This window comes from Amphibalanus amphitrite, unplaced genomic scaffold (assembly GCF_019059575.1).
Source record: "Amphibalanus amphitrite isolate SeventyFive unplaced genomic scaffold, NRLGWU_Aamphi_draft 000841F_arrow, whole genome shotgun sequence".
Classification (NCBI taxonomy): domain Eukaryota; kingdom Metazoa; phylum Arthropoda; class Thecostraca; order Balanomorpha; family Balanidae; genus Amphibalanus; species Amphibalanus amphitrite.
This window is the reverse complement of record NW_024882335.1, coordinates 123,415-137,131: the sequence shown is the minus strand read 5'-3', so window position 1 is coordinate 137,131 and position 13,717 is coordinate 123,415. Positions and strand designations below refer to the sequence as shown.

Genomic DNA, 13,717 nt, shown 5'->3' with positions numbered 1-13,717 from the left:
CGCAGCCTCAGGCCTTGTTAACAACTGGATTGAATCAGCTGGCTGGCCAGCTGGCGACGTACGATAGCTGCCGTGTTTTTAGATATAATTACGGTAGTAGATGAACATCTACACGTAAAATGGCACTCATATAAAAACTGATAGATAGATATTTAGTCTTTTATATCTAGCATTGATATACAACAAGCTATGCTAGCGCCACCATACGGCGCCAGCTGACAAATAATGCAGTTCATAGTACGGCCCCAGCCTGGCATGTCTGAGCTTGCAGTCATCCGGGACTTTCGGAGCAGAGGAGCGTGGCAGCCTCCGATTGGCTGGTTGGTCGGTGGCGCGCTGGAAGGGGTAGACTGGGTGTGCCGGGTAGATGGCGCGCGACTACTCCCGGTGGACGTGGGCGGCCGCCGGCCGGCGCCGTCGCCGCCCTGCACCGGCGACCGAGCCGGCACCTGCACGCGACCTTGGTGGCGGGGGAGGGGCGGGGGCAGGGGGAGTAGGGGGAAGTACAGGAAACCGGCGAAGCAGCGGTGCCGTACGTATACTGTATAGATAATGAGGATGTTTGGCAGCGTGAAGGTGTAATTCACATGTTGGGCGTTTGGCTATAGCTACATATATGTATAATACGCGCACCGACGGGGGGGGGCGGATATCCGCCCCCTTAGGTTTTTCGCAAATAGCGGGAAAACCGCGGCGCGTAGCGCCGCGAAATTTGATACGACTATTCCCTCATCAATTTTACACATGGTGTGCAAGTTTGAACCTCCCAACTTTTAAGGTCAGGTCACCAGGTCACTTTGAATGACCCAACCTTAACCCTCGCCGGACCTATTGGTTTTCTACATACGCGCCGGCCGAGGGGGGGGGGGGGGCGGGTACGACCCCCCCTCGCCGTTTCGCCCCTGGTGGAGCTAGCGCGTCGCGGAAAAAACGAGCGTGTGCGCCGTTACGAGACGCAGATATTGGTACCCGATTTTAAGGTCCTAGGTCAACCGGTGACCTCTGAGGTCAGGTCAAGTGCCCCAGGGTACGGTTCAGTTTTTGGTGAATAACTTCGCAAAAAACGGCCGCAGAGCGCCGATTTTGGCAGCATCGTGTTCCCCTCGCTCAGGCGCGTCGAATGATATACTTTTTGTCCGGGTCAGGTCAACTTGGGGTGTTGACCTCAGGTCAAGGTCAGGTCAGCACCCCCAGGTCACGAAGCTGGTCGAAAGAGGTCATGTCGCATATCATTCGATTCGGCAGGCCTTCCTGAGTCCATTGGTGCCTTTCCCGACTCGCTAGCTCAATTTGATCAAGAGTTATTGACGAAAAACTAATTTGACCTTGATGACGTCATAAATGACGTCACGCAAGGTCAACATTGCAAAAGTGACGCATCTAACCTTGCAAGGAGTGCATCAAATCACGATTCTGTGTGCTTGAGATAGTTGGAGATCGTTCCCGGCGCCAGAATAGCAGTTTGAATTTTTCCCCATTGACTTATAATGGTGAGGTCACGAAAATGACCTGACCTCATATGACCTTTAGGAAAAATCCGAGATATACAAGTTGTGGGACTCATAATGGATACTAGATCCTGCAAGTTTCATTTCCCTGTGACATCTCCTCTGGCAGTGAGGGCGTTGCGAAGTTGCGACATCTGAAGACCGTGCAGAGGTTCACTTATGACGTCATAGGTCAGTGACCTGACCTGACCCAAAAATGCGGTTGGTGTCAAAAGATCCGGCTTGGATCAAAGGTCAGGTATGCCAAGTTTCAGCTCTCTATCGCCAGCGTGTTCGGAGCTATCGCGAAAAAACCCTATGGGGGGGCGGCACCCGCCCCCCCCCCCTCGGCCGGCGAGGGTTAAGTCACTTTTTTGCAACTTTGTCACCGTGCCAGAGCTACAGTAGATGTCGGAGGCCTTTGAAAGTCGCAGGATGTTATAAGGTCATTAGTAGCTACAATTTGTATATCTCGGAATTTTGATATCGGTGACCTAAGGTCAGGTCAATTTCGCGACCTCTGTATTATAAGTCAATGAAGGAAAAATCAACTCCCTGTTTTTACCACTAAAACGGGTCGGAATGGCCTCATATACCATACATGACTTCATATCAATCAATCAATCAGTTTTATTTAACATCCCATCATATAGGGACAAAGCATACCTATTGGCATGATACAATGCAAGATGTCTAACACAGTTACACAATACACATCATATTCGTGTAACGTTAAGTACTACTACAGCTGTACTTTGACGATCAACCTGCACTACCTTGAGGTCTGTTTTGCTGTTGGGCAGCTGTAAGGTCATGTGACGTCATCAAAGGTCACCAAAGGTTTTTGGCCAATAACTCCGTACAGGAACAAGATACAGCCGCGCGGATGGTCTCATTGTGTTCATCTCGTCAAGACGCATCGAATGCTATACATGATGAATATATATATATATATATATATATATATATATATATATATATATATATATATATATATATATATATATATATATATATATATATATATATATATATATATATATATATATATATATATTACTGTAGCTGGGAAGCAGATTGTTGGCAATACAAGTGTTGTTGAACAGAATAGAGAGTTTCGCATTTGTTATTTTTTTGCTCAGACTTTCCACGTTTCGTATAATCTTCTTATTTTCTGGCGTATGTTGAAAGAGGACATTTCCGAGGTTCATAGTGAAAAGAAGGAAGAAGATGAGACACATGTTTAATGAGTAAAGACAAATCAGACGTTTCGTGTAGCATTACACATTTTCAATGGTTGATTGTTACATGATTACAGATTAATATGATGACATGATGACATATAAAAACACATCAAATGTACAATATCGATCGGTGTTTCGAAGATGGTTTCGAATGTGGCAAGGAAGTGGAGCGACTTGAATTAATCAGTTCGCGTGTTGTCCTGCGTTCCGTTTATGGCGGGGCACCTTCAAAAAGCTGGAGTATCCCTCTGGCGTTGACCTGTCTGTTGATTTTAGGTTCCAGTTTTCTGATGTAAACTGCTTCCAGTATATGCAGTTTTCTCTTGTCTGTTTCTTGACATAGTATGGTGATGTTCTTAGTGATGTCAGTTCGTGTGAGATGGTCGTCTTGGTGGTGTGTGTCGTTGTGTGTCAGCAGCGCGCCCTGTTGCAGGTGCATTGTTATTCTTCTGCTAAGTGTCGTTGTTGTGTGTCCGATGTAGCCACTGTTAGCTTGGAGCGCACAGTCTCCCTTTTTGCATGAGTAGTGGTATACAACGTTCGTCTTTTTGAGGATAGATGGGTCGTTGGATGGGTTGTTTCGAAGGACTAATGATTTGGTCGTCGGGTTTTTGTAGTAGATTATTAGTCTGACCTCATGGGATGTGTTCGTGGGTCTGACGTTCCGTTTGATGATTGTTTTGAGGGCCTTTTCGTCATTTTTGTAAGCCGGGGACATTTGATTTTTGATTCATATTAATCTGTAATCATGTAACAATCAACCATTGAAAATGTGTAATGCTACACGAAACGTCTGATTTGTCTTTACTCATTAAACATGTGTCTCATCTTCTTCCTTCTTTTCACTATGAACCTCGGAAATGTCCTCTTTCAACATACGCCAGAAAATAAGAAGATTATACGAAACGTGGAAAGTCTGAGCAAAAAAATAACAAATGCGAAACTCTCTATTCTGTTCAACAACACTTGTATATATATATATATATATATATATATATATATATATATATATATATATATATATATATATATATATATATATATATATATATATATGACGATGAGATATATATATATATATATATATATATATATATATATATATATATATATATATATATATATATATATATATATATATATATATATATATATATTCTTCTTTGAGGCAAGTTTGGTTGAATACGATCGCGTATTTGTTTTTTATCACTTTCTTTTGAAGCTTTTCTTTCTTTCTTATCACTTTCCGGTCAGTTTCTGGCAGCTGGTGTAAAGTATCTCCAATGTTCATACATGCATTATATTGATTTACGTTTTGCGACGCGTTTCGAAGTACTCACTTCGTCATCAGGCATTTACACTTTACACTCTCATCACATTTAACACTTACATTATATCTAAGTTACTTCATACATTTTTGTTGACCTTAAAACAAATGCGATGTGACCTGTCAAAATTCAGTGCACGGTTGTTCGAATCTAGTTCGAAAATTCAAACGTGCTGCTTCCATCATGCAACATCTCCATCTACTACCACCGATCTAGCAGATACTAACGTATCAGAATGAACGAAATGTCTCGTTCACTATACACTGAACAGTCCCCTCCCCACACACACACACACACACACACTTCACCATCACCTCCTATCCTGTCAGCGTGATCCGTCCCCTGTGTTCGCGCTGATCACACATGGACGGGCAGTGTTCTAGGATGTAGGCGGCCTCGAGGATCCTCAGCTTCCACATGTTATTCTCCCTGTCCAAGATGCTTGTGTTGTCCACCATGTCCTGTCTTGTGATGCGCTCACCGTGGGCACGCTGGGAGTGTTCAGCTGGACCACCCGCAGACAGATGGTATGAGAGTCGGCGGGACAGGGTCATCGTTGTGCTGCCTATGTAAGACGATGTGTCTCGGAGCTTGCAATCTCCTTTTTGACAATTGTATTTGTAGACAACATGCGTCTCTTGCAGGCAGCTTCTTTTGGGGCGGTTACAGATCACCAAATTGGATGTTTTGGGGCTCTTGTAGTATACGATCAGTTTGACTTCATGCCCTTCCTTTGGAATCACATTTTTCTTCAAAATGCTCTTCAACACCTTCTCGTCACTCAGGTAGGCCTCATTCATCTGGTTCATGTAGAACAGCTTGTGAACTTGAGACTTGGGTTTGGGCTGGTCTTCACCTGTCATTTCTCTGCCGTTGGTGTGTGACTGTCTCGCTTGGTATTTGTCCAGTGTTGATTTGACTTCGGCATCAATGTCTGTACAGGAGTAGCCGTTGTTTACTAACATTTGCTTGACATGTTGAAGCTCTTGGTGCACTAGCTCCCATGTGCTACAGTGTGTCATGGCTCTGCGCACGTATGTGCGTATCATGCCAGTCTTGTAGCGTTTGGGGCACGCGCTGCGAGCGTTCATGCAACGGCCGATGTCAGTTGGCTTCCTGTACACTTGCGTGACAAACTTGCCTCCTTGTGCTGTGTCCACGTCAACGTCAAGGAAGTGGAGTCTGCTTCTTTCTTCAATCTCGTACGTGAACTTGAGGACGGAGTTGTCTTCGAATGTTTTCTTCACAACTTCTAGAGCTTCAGCGTCTTCAACCTGTAGGCACACATCGTCAACGTAGCGCTTGTAGAAAGCAGGCTTGTTGTCCAGCTTGGAGAGCACCTTGTCCTCCACCGCACACATGTATGCGTTTGCAAAGAGCACCCCAAGTGGGGACCCCATTGCAACGCCGTCGATCTGACGATACAGGTTCCCTGATGGGCATCTGAAGGGGGCTTCCATGGTGCAAATGCGCAGCATTTTCTTGAGAAGCTCGGGTGATAGGCCCCTGGGTGGTGGTAGACTATCATGGCTAAAAGCATACTCCGTGATGATGTCGATGGCTTCATTGATGGGCACGTTCGTGAATAAACTCTCCACGTCCAGAGATGCTAGAATCCCGGCTGGTTGACTCGATTGGATAATTTCCAGGAATTCTTCGCTCGACTTCAGCGTGTTCTGGACCGGAATGTATGGGGTAAGTAGAGAGTTCAGACGTTTGGCTAGCTGATAGGTTGGTGTCGGTATTTGTGAGATGACAGGTCGCAGTGGGTTGTTGTTTTTGTGTGTCTTTACCGTTCCGTATAGATATCCTGGTGCGAAATCTCCCACAATCGGTTGAAACTTTTCCCCGTCTACGACTGCATTTGCGGCTTCGATTACTTGATTTGCCTTCTTTTTCAATTCATTCGTAGGGTCTTTCTTGATCTTCTTGAACTTAGACTTGTCTGTCAAGATATCTTCGATTTTTTGAAGATACTCTGTTTTGTCGATAATAACGTAGCTTGAGGATTTGTCAGCTTTCTGGATGACAATGGTCTCGTCTTCTCTGAGTGCCTTTGCAGCTTCTTCCAGATCCTTGCTTAAGACTTCACATTTCTTGAAATTTCTACGTTTTGTAGCTTCGGCTAGGAGTTGCGGTCGTAGGTCTGGGTTCACGTCCACCTGACCCCGTGTTTCAAGCTTTGTAATCGACTGATGTACCAATTCCAGTTCCGTGAGTTTTCTACATTTATTAAACTTTGTCCCGAGGTGTACGTTCAGGCCAAGGTCAAGAAACTCCTTTTCGTCTGAACTTAGCTGTCTACTTGAAAGATTCACGAATGATACCGACTTATCTGGAAGAAATACTTGGCCATTATACAACTTGTTTAGCTTGTTGAGTATTCTGTTTTTCACTACGTTATCAAAATCCCGCCGACTCTCATACCATCTGTCTGCGGGTGGTCCAGCTGAACACTCCCAGCGTGCCCACGGTGAGCGCATCACAAGACAGGACATGGTGGACAACACAAGCATCTTGGACAGGGAGAATAACATGTGGAAGCTGAGGATCCTCGAGGCCGCCTACATCCTAGAACACTGCCCGTCCATGTGTGATCAGCGCGAACACAGGGGACGGATCACGCTGACAGGATAGGAGGTGATGGTGAAGTGTGTGTGTGTGTGTGTGTGTGGGGAGGGGACTGTTCAGTGTATAGTGAACGAGACATTTCGTTCATTCTGATACGTTAGTATCTGCTAGATCGGTGGTAGTAGATGGAGATGTTGCATGATGGAAGCAGCACGTTTGAATTTTCGAACTAGATTCGAACAACCGTGCACTGAATTTTGACAGGTCACATCGCATTTGTTTTAAGGTCAACAAAAATGTATGAAGTAACTTAGATATAATGTAAGTGTTAAATGTGATGAGAGTGTAAAGTGTAAATGCCTGATGACGAAGTGAGTACTTCGAAACGCGTCGCAAAACGTAAATCAATATAATGCATGTATGAACATTGGAGATACTTTACACCAGCTGCCAGAAACTGACCGGAAAGTGATAAGAAAGAAAGAAAAGCTTCAAAAGAAAGTGATAAAAAACAAATACGCGATCGTATTCAACCAAACTTGCCTCAAAGAAGATATATTGCCTGCTTATACACACACATATATATATATATATATATATATATATATATATATATATATATATATATATATATATATATATATATATATATATATATATATATATATATATATATATATATATATATATATATATATATATATATATATATATATATATATATATATATATATATATATATATATATATATATATATATATATATATATATATATATATATATATATATATATATATATATATATCATATATATCATTCGATGCGGATTGACGAGAGGATTACGACGATGCCCTTAGTTTGTTCCTATCTTGACTAATTCGAAAGTTATTCGAGAAAAACTCTCTCCATATCTAGCGCCGCCATTTTGAGTTTTTCGACCCCTGTGACGTCATCTTTGACCTGACCTGAAAATGACCTGTATAAAAATTGTAGACCTTGACCGTGCGTATCCGATGCCGTTTACTGCTTGTCGCTATCTGGCTTCGTTCTCGAGATCTCCTCAGGGGGGTGGGGGCGGTCATCCGCCACCCCCGTCGGTGCGAAGTTGGCGCAGACCCCCGTCGGTGCACGTGATAAGGGTGGGGACTAGAGTTGCAAAATTTCCCTACCGCACTACCGGCATGCCGGTAATTTTTCACTACCGCAGGTTTTTTCGTGGTATCTGGCATGTCTTGCCGGTAGCATGCCGGTATTTTTGATTTTGCACAAAAAAAATTATCAGCATATGATTCAAACTTTGGACATTAAGAGGCTATTGAATTGTAATAAGTTGGACAATGGGTGGCTGTTGGGTGGGGCGGTTACTGAAATTGCCAAAATGTGGCATCTCATGTAGGGGTAAGCCAAAATCAAGAATGCAGGTTTTTTAGTATGCCGGTAATTTGGCGTTTTTTTTTGCTTGAGGCGTGGTAGCATGCCGGTATCTCAGAAAATGTTTGTGGGGCGGGGCGGTGCCGGTAGCAGCCCATTGGGAAAACTTTGCAACTCTAGTGGGGACGTGTGTAATAGTGCGGTAACTGATCACACAATAGCCGTTTTCACGACGGGTTATCTGTTAAATGTACCGACGAAATCTGTACCTAGTCTCTTAGAGCAAATATCTTCAAATTATGAAATAATTTCAGTGTTTTAGTCGATGATAATGTCTGATAGTATGACAAAGAAGGCATACCTATAGGTAAGCAATTAGCGCAACCCGCTAATAGCTACGGAGAAACACACTGAACCTAATTTGAGCAAATCTGCACCAAATCTGACCAAATGGGTGCCAAATGTGATATCATATGGCCGTCGTGAAAACGGTTAATAACCACGTAACTCGCCCGCGCACAAGAACAGTACACATTATTAGCCCTCGTTTATTTACAAAGCAATGTCTCGAGTACAAAGTCGGTAGGTACATAGGTAGGTACCGATTGTGACAGAAAATACACATGAAAAGTGAATTAAGTAGGTATAGCATGGTCGACGAATTCTGTCCTGCTAAAAATCCCGGCAATAGGTACTCGACAACTAATAAATGAAAATCCCTTTTCAATTAGGCACCCATGTGCTAAATGCATATTACGAGCTCAGTTGTGCTGTTCATTTTTTCCCCGAAATAGACATAGGTAAATGTTGGAACGCTTGAAATAAGAAATACCTAGTCCTACCAATATCCCAATGACACATTTCCGTCAGAATAATTTCATATATTAGGTAATAGCCTAGATAAGTTGATAAGTAAATTACCTTGACATTATCGTAAAACAACTTTATAGGTACTGATACTGATAAAGGAAATTTGAAGCACAACTTTAACACTTTTATTGGTCGCTTCTCAACATTATGTCAGAGTTCTCGAACGCCATTGCTGGGTCACCGGCTGTAATTTCAAACAGGGCGATGCTTCCATATACAGTTGGTGGGGCAGTCCTTACCAACTACAGCTGATTTATATAGGACTTTGTCGGTTTGGAAATTAATCTTTTTTTCGAACTAAGGAACTTAAGAATATCTGTGTGATATAAATCACGTATCTGTAATGATAGGAATTGATGCAGTGCGACATTTTATTCAACCTGACAATCAGACCTTGCTAGTTCGACGACGTTTTGCCTCACCAACTTCCCTGGAAAAGCTCCACCCATGATATGCCACTAAATGTCTCTTACGAAACAAATAAACGGGGAAAATGAAACTCTTACGAAAAAGAGGTCAAATGAAATAGCGAAGGGCGGCATTGGACATGTCAATGCATCTTTGTCAGTTAAAACTTGAAACCATGCTTCCCATCAAAATTAGGTTTTATCAGCCATGGCCATCAGCTAATGCGCACAGCACAGCAGTCAGCTACACCGCCCAAATGGAAGGAGGTGCGCAAAAGGAAGGCGATAACAAAAACTAAGAAATCAGTCCAACAACACCTTGCACATTTTCAAGTACAATTAGGTACAGGTGTCCCTGTCAAGAGCTCATTTCCTTTTTCCAACCAAGGAGAGGCGCTAACCGGCGAATACCGCGTTGTCATTTTTAACTGTCAAACATCTTGTTGCCGCCAGCCATTGTTGCGTGTTGTACCTAGTGGTTAAAGTGCCTGCCTCAAAATTCAAAGGTCGAGGATTCGCAGCCTGCTACCCGCAGATACCTACTTTTGGCCCTTTGTAAGTTTGTAGGTTTTAGGTTCGTAGGTTGTAGGTTTGTAGTTTTTAGTTTGTAGGTTGTAGGTATTTAGGTTGTAGTCTGTAGGTAGATAGGCTTGGAGGTTGTAGGTAGGTAGGTAGGTATAGGTATAGGTAGGTTGTAGGTTGGGTTAGTCTAGGTTAGGTTGGGTTGGTTTGGTTAGAAAGAAACCTCTCCGGGTAAAGCGTCTCTCCTTGGTTGTAAAAACGAAACACGCCTGTTAGACAACAGCTCTACCTTCACCAAAATCATCATTTCACTTACAGTCCACCGCAGATCCACTCTTCATCGCTATTTCACCACGAGCCACAGCGCTAGTAGCGCCACACATAACAGAGCTTTCACAGCTTGCCGCGAGCTGGCAGCACCGTCCGCGAAGTTGCACAAGTCTTCGCTACAGCAATAGACACACTTTATGATTTTCGTGCGCTCGCCCACCACAAGGCAGCCGGCATCGCAGTCCTCTGCACACTGTCTTTCCACCGACCAAATGCGTTCCACTAGCGCTGCGGATGCGTTCGCAGTGCTTGACGTCTTGTAGACTTGCACCTGAAAGACAGACGGAAATCGTCAGGGAGAGACGGTATGAGAGACGGTTGTTCGTGATTCGTCCCTTGAATGCGACCCGTCTGTCGTTTCCTTCCTAAGGACGTTCAAATCCCTTCTCCTCCACGCCGCAACCCTCACTCCGGGCTGGACAGGCAGCTTTTTCTCATGTGGGCTGCTCCCTTGGAGGCGGAGCGGCACCGCTGCTCCCGAGGGAGCGCACCCCGTAGCCGGTTGCAGAGACTTAGAGAGTGCTTGAGGGCTGGTCGGCCTGTCCATTCGGACGGGCTCAGCCCCGGCGACTCTCTAGGGTGCCTGCCCAGACCAATTCCCCCCCCCCCTAATTCCTATCATTCGTCCGGCACTGAAATAGCCTCGTCAGACCGAAAGGGCCTAACCCAACAAAACAAACAAACAAAATTCGTCCCATGAGTGGAGGATGAAGTGAAGTGGCATTAGCCGTTTTCACGGCGGTCTATACGGCGAGTGCACCTAATTTGACCAAATCTGCACCTAATCTCTTTTACAGCAAATATCTTTATTTTATGAATTTATTTCCGTGTTTTAATCGATGATACTCTCTCATAATATGACAAAGCAGGCCTATAAGCAATTAATGACACCTAGCTGATAGCTACTAAGAGACACACTGAACCTAATTCGACCAAATCTGCACCTAATCTGCACCAAATGTGCGCCAAATGTGTACCAGATGGCCGTCGTGAAAACGGCTATTAGGCATTAGTTTTTTTTTTACACTCAGATCCCTGTATGTTTGCACTCCGATACTCATAGACGTCATGTCTATCCTAGTGACGCACAAATATGCCCCCCCCCCCCCATAACCGAAAACCCCTGTTCTAGACTGGACGGCCACCATCATTCGACTCGAGTTGCTCCTTAGGTCTCGTCCCCATATACCTACCTACGGGTATACCTATGCAGAGTGCTGTGCTGCAGTCTCACCATACAGTGAGGCGTGAGTGATCACACTCACCATAGGTACAGTAAGACGTGAGTGATCACACTCACCATACACTGAGGCGTGAGTGATCATACCATATACACGGAGTGTGCTCTGCGCTGTACTCGCCAGTCACCATACACTATACCTACAGGACGTGTGCTGTGCGCTCTACACTCAATACAGGACGTATACTCTAAGCTATACTCACCACACAGGAGTGTACTCTAAGCTATATTCACCACACAGGAGTGTGCTCTGAGCTATATTCACCACACAGGAGTGTGCTCTGAGCTATACTCACCATACAGGACGTGTGCTGTGCGCTCTACTGACCACACAGGAGTGCGCTATATGCGAGCTCTACTCATCATACAGGACGTGTGCTGTGTGTTATACTCACCATACAGGACGTGCACTCTGAGCTATACTCACCACACAGGAGTGCGCTATATGCGAGCTCTACTCATCATACAGGACGTGTGCTGTGTGTTATACTCACCATACAGGACGTGTGCTCTGAGCTATACTCACCATACAGGACGTGCACTCTGAGCTTTAGGAAGTCACCACACAGGAGTGTGCTCTGAGCTATACTCACCATACAAGACGTGTGCTGTGTGCTCTACTCACAATACAGGATGTGTGCAGTGTGCTCTACTCACCATACAGGAGTGTGCTCTGAGCTATACTCACCATACAGGACGTGCACTCTGAGCTATACTCACCACACAGGAATGCGCTGTGTGAGCTCTACTCATCATACAGGACGTGTGCTGGGTGCTATACTCACCATACAGGACGTGTGCTCTGCGCTCTACTCACCATACATGAGTGTGCTCTGCGCTCTGCTCGCCATACAGGAGTGGTTCTGCACTCTACTCACCATACAGGACGTGTGCTGTGTGTTATACTCACCATACAGGAGTGTGCTGTGCGCTCTACTCACCATACAGGACGTGTGCTGTGCGCCGCACTGATTCTGCCACCCACTGTCCGGCGGCATCTGCTGGATGAGAGTGCCGTTCTCGCAGACAGCGCCGCTGGAGTTGTTTCTGGAGCTACACGTGTAGCAGAGTAGCGGCTTGTCGGTGGAGCGCGCGCGGTCAGCCGTCTGAACTGCCGTCACTGACATGGAGACGGGGCAGGTCACTTGAGGTCAGGCATGGCCGCATGACTCATGGCAGGTCACAGGAGGTCAGATGATGTTGGCGGGTTGGGACAGGTCACATCAGGTCAGACGCTGTCCGGGGCAGGTCACATGAGAATAGACGGTTGCAGTAAAGGACACAGCAAAGGCATTAATGAGTAAAGGACAGTAATGGAACTGACAGTACCTAACTGACAGTGAAGTAAGTAGAAATTGGCAGTATAGGAACTTCTGTCAATAAAATCAGGCTCCAGCGAACGAGTCACGTCAAATGACGTCAACATGAATAACTGAAATTATTCTGATACGAGAAAAGAATGGAAGGAAAATAACGCCCATTGTCTAATGCATTCACTTGCAGGCTGGAATCCCATGATCGACAGTAAAGAAAACTCTTATCCCCAACAAAAAGGGGCCGCACAATGTCGTTAAATTGGGAGCACAGATCAGGACCGCAGTGACATAGGCACTCACCTGAAGCCAGGCTGGCGAACAGGAGAGCCGCACAGAAGCCGAGCCGGTCTGACATCAGCGTCACTCTGCAGGTGCCCCGCCGCGGCCCGCGCTCATACCGTGCGGCACCCATGGGGCACTCATCGGAGCACTCTCAGCGGACACCCGGCCCCGCTCCCAAGTCGCGATTCATGTTGCGCTGCGCGCGCCGACCGCCGCCGCCGCTCCTGGCCGCCGCCGCTCCGTCCGTCACCAGAGCTTCACCTCAGCGAGTCAAGTTGACCACCACGACCTCCGTCCGCCGTCAAACCCAGCTCACTGTGCCGTGTCGACAGATGTGAGGCCAGGTGTGCGCTGTTCCGTCGCCTGCGACGTTCTCTGGCCAGGAGCACAGTGACGCCACGGAGCGGGCAGCCAGCCGCCGGCGATCGATACCACCCTCGGTCGGCCCCGGCAGAGTCGGTGCAAGGGGGGGGGGGGGCAGACGGACCCCGTGCGACCATAAGTCGCTGCCGCCGACGCTGCTCGTCCCACATACCGGATACGTAAGATGGAGGTGACCTGGCTTGAGGGAACCCGACTGGAAGAAGTGCTGAAATTCAGTGCGACAAACGACATTCGTTGCCCATCATCATGAACTTAAGTCTAAAAAGGCCTCAAAATTCGAATGTGAGACAGGGTAGGTAAGTAAAGAATGTCTCGACTAACGCGACATGCTTCCAATAAATCCCAAGAAGAGTTCGAATTGAAG

General features: G+C 45.8%; 1 protein-coding gene across 1 annotated transcript; it reads right to left on the bottom strand.

Annotated features, from left to right (window-relative positions):
* Positions 1-8,534: 8,534 nt before the first annotated feature.
* On the bottom strand, positions 8,535-13,408 carry LOC122366955. The gene is made up of 3 exons (XM_043339647.1): positions 12,988-13,408; positions 12,313-12,491; positions 8,535-10,402 (listed from the first exon to the last, which is right to left on the bottom strand). The coding sequence occupies exons 1-3, from the start codon at positions 13,097-13,099 to the stop codon at positions 10,145-10,147; spliced, it is 549 nt and encodes a 182-aa protein (XP_043195582.1). The 5' UTR covers positions 13,100-13,408; the 3' UTR covers positions 8,535-10,144.
* Between the last annotated feature and the right edge of the window lie 309 nt (positions 13,409-13,717).

Bases quoted from the DNA above. Each gene is read 5' to 3' on its own strand.
- LOC122366955 (XM_043339647.1), bottom strand. From the start codon at position 13,099: ATGGGTGCCGCACGGTATGAGCGCGGGCCGCGGCGGGGCACCTGCAGA. The intron at 12,492-12,987 runs GTGAGTGCCTAT...TCTCCATGTCAG, and splicing joins GTTCGCCAGCCTGGCTTCAG to TGACGGCAGTTCAGACGGCT. The intron at 10,403-12,312 runs GTGAGTAGAGCG...TCTGTCTTTCAG, and splicing joins CACAGCACACGTCCTGTATG to GTGCAAGTCTACAAGACGTC.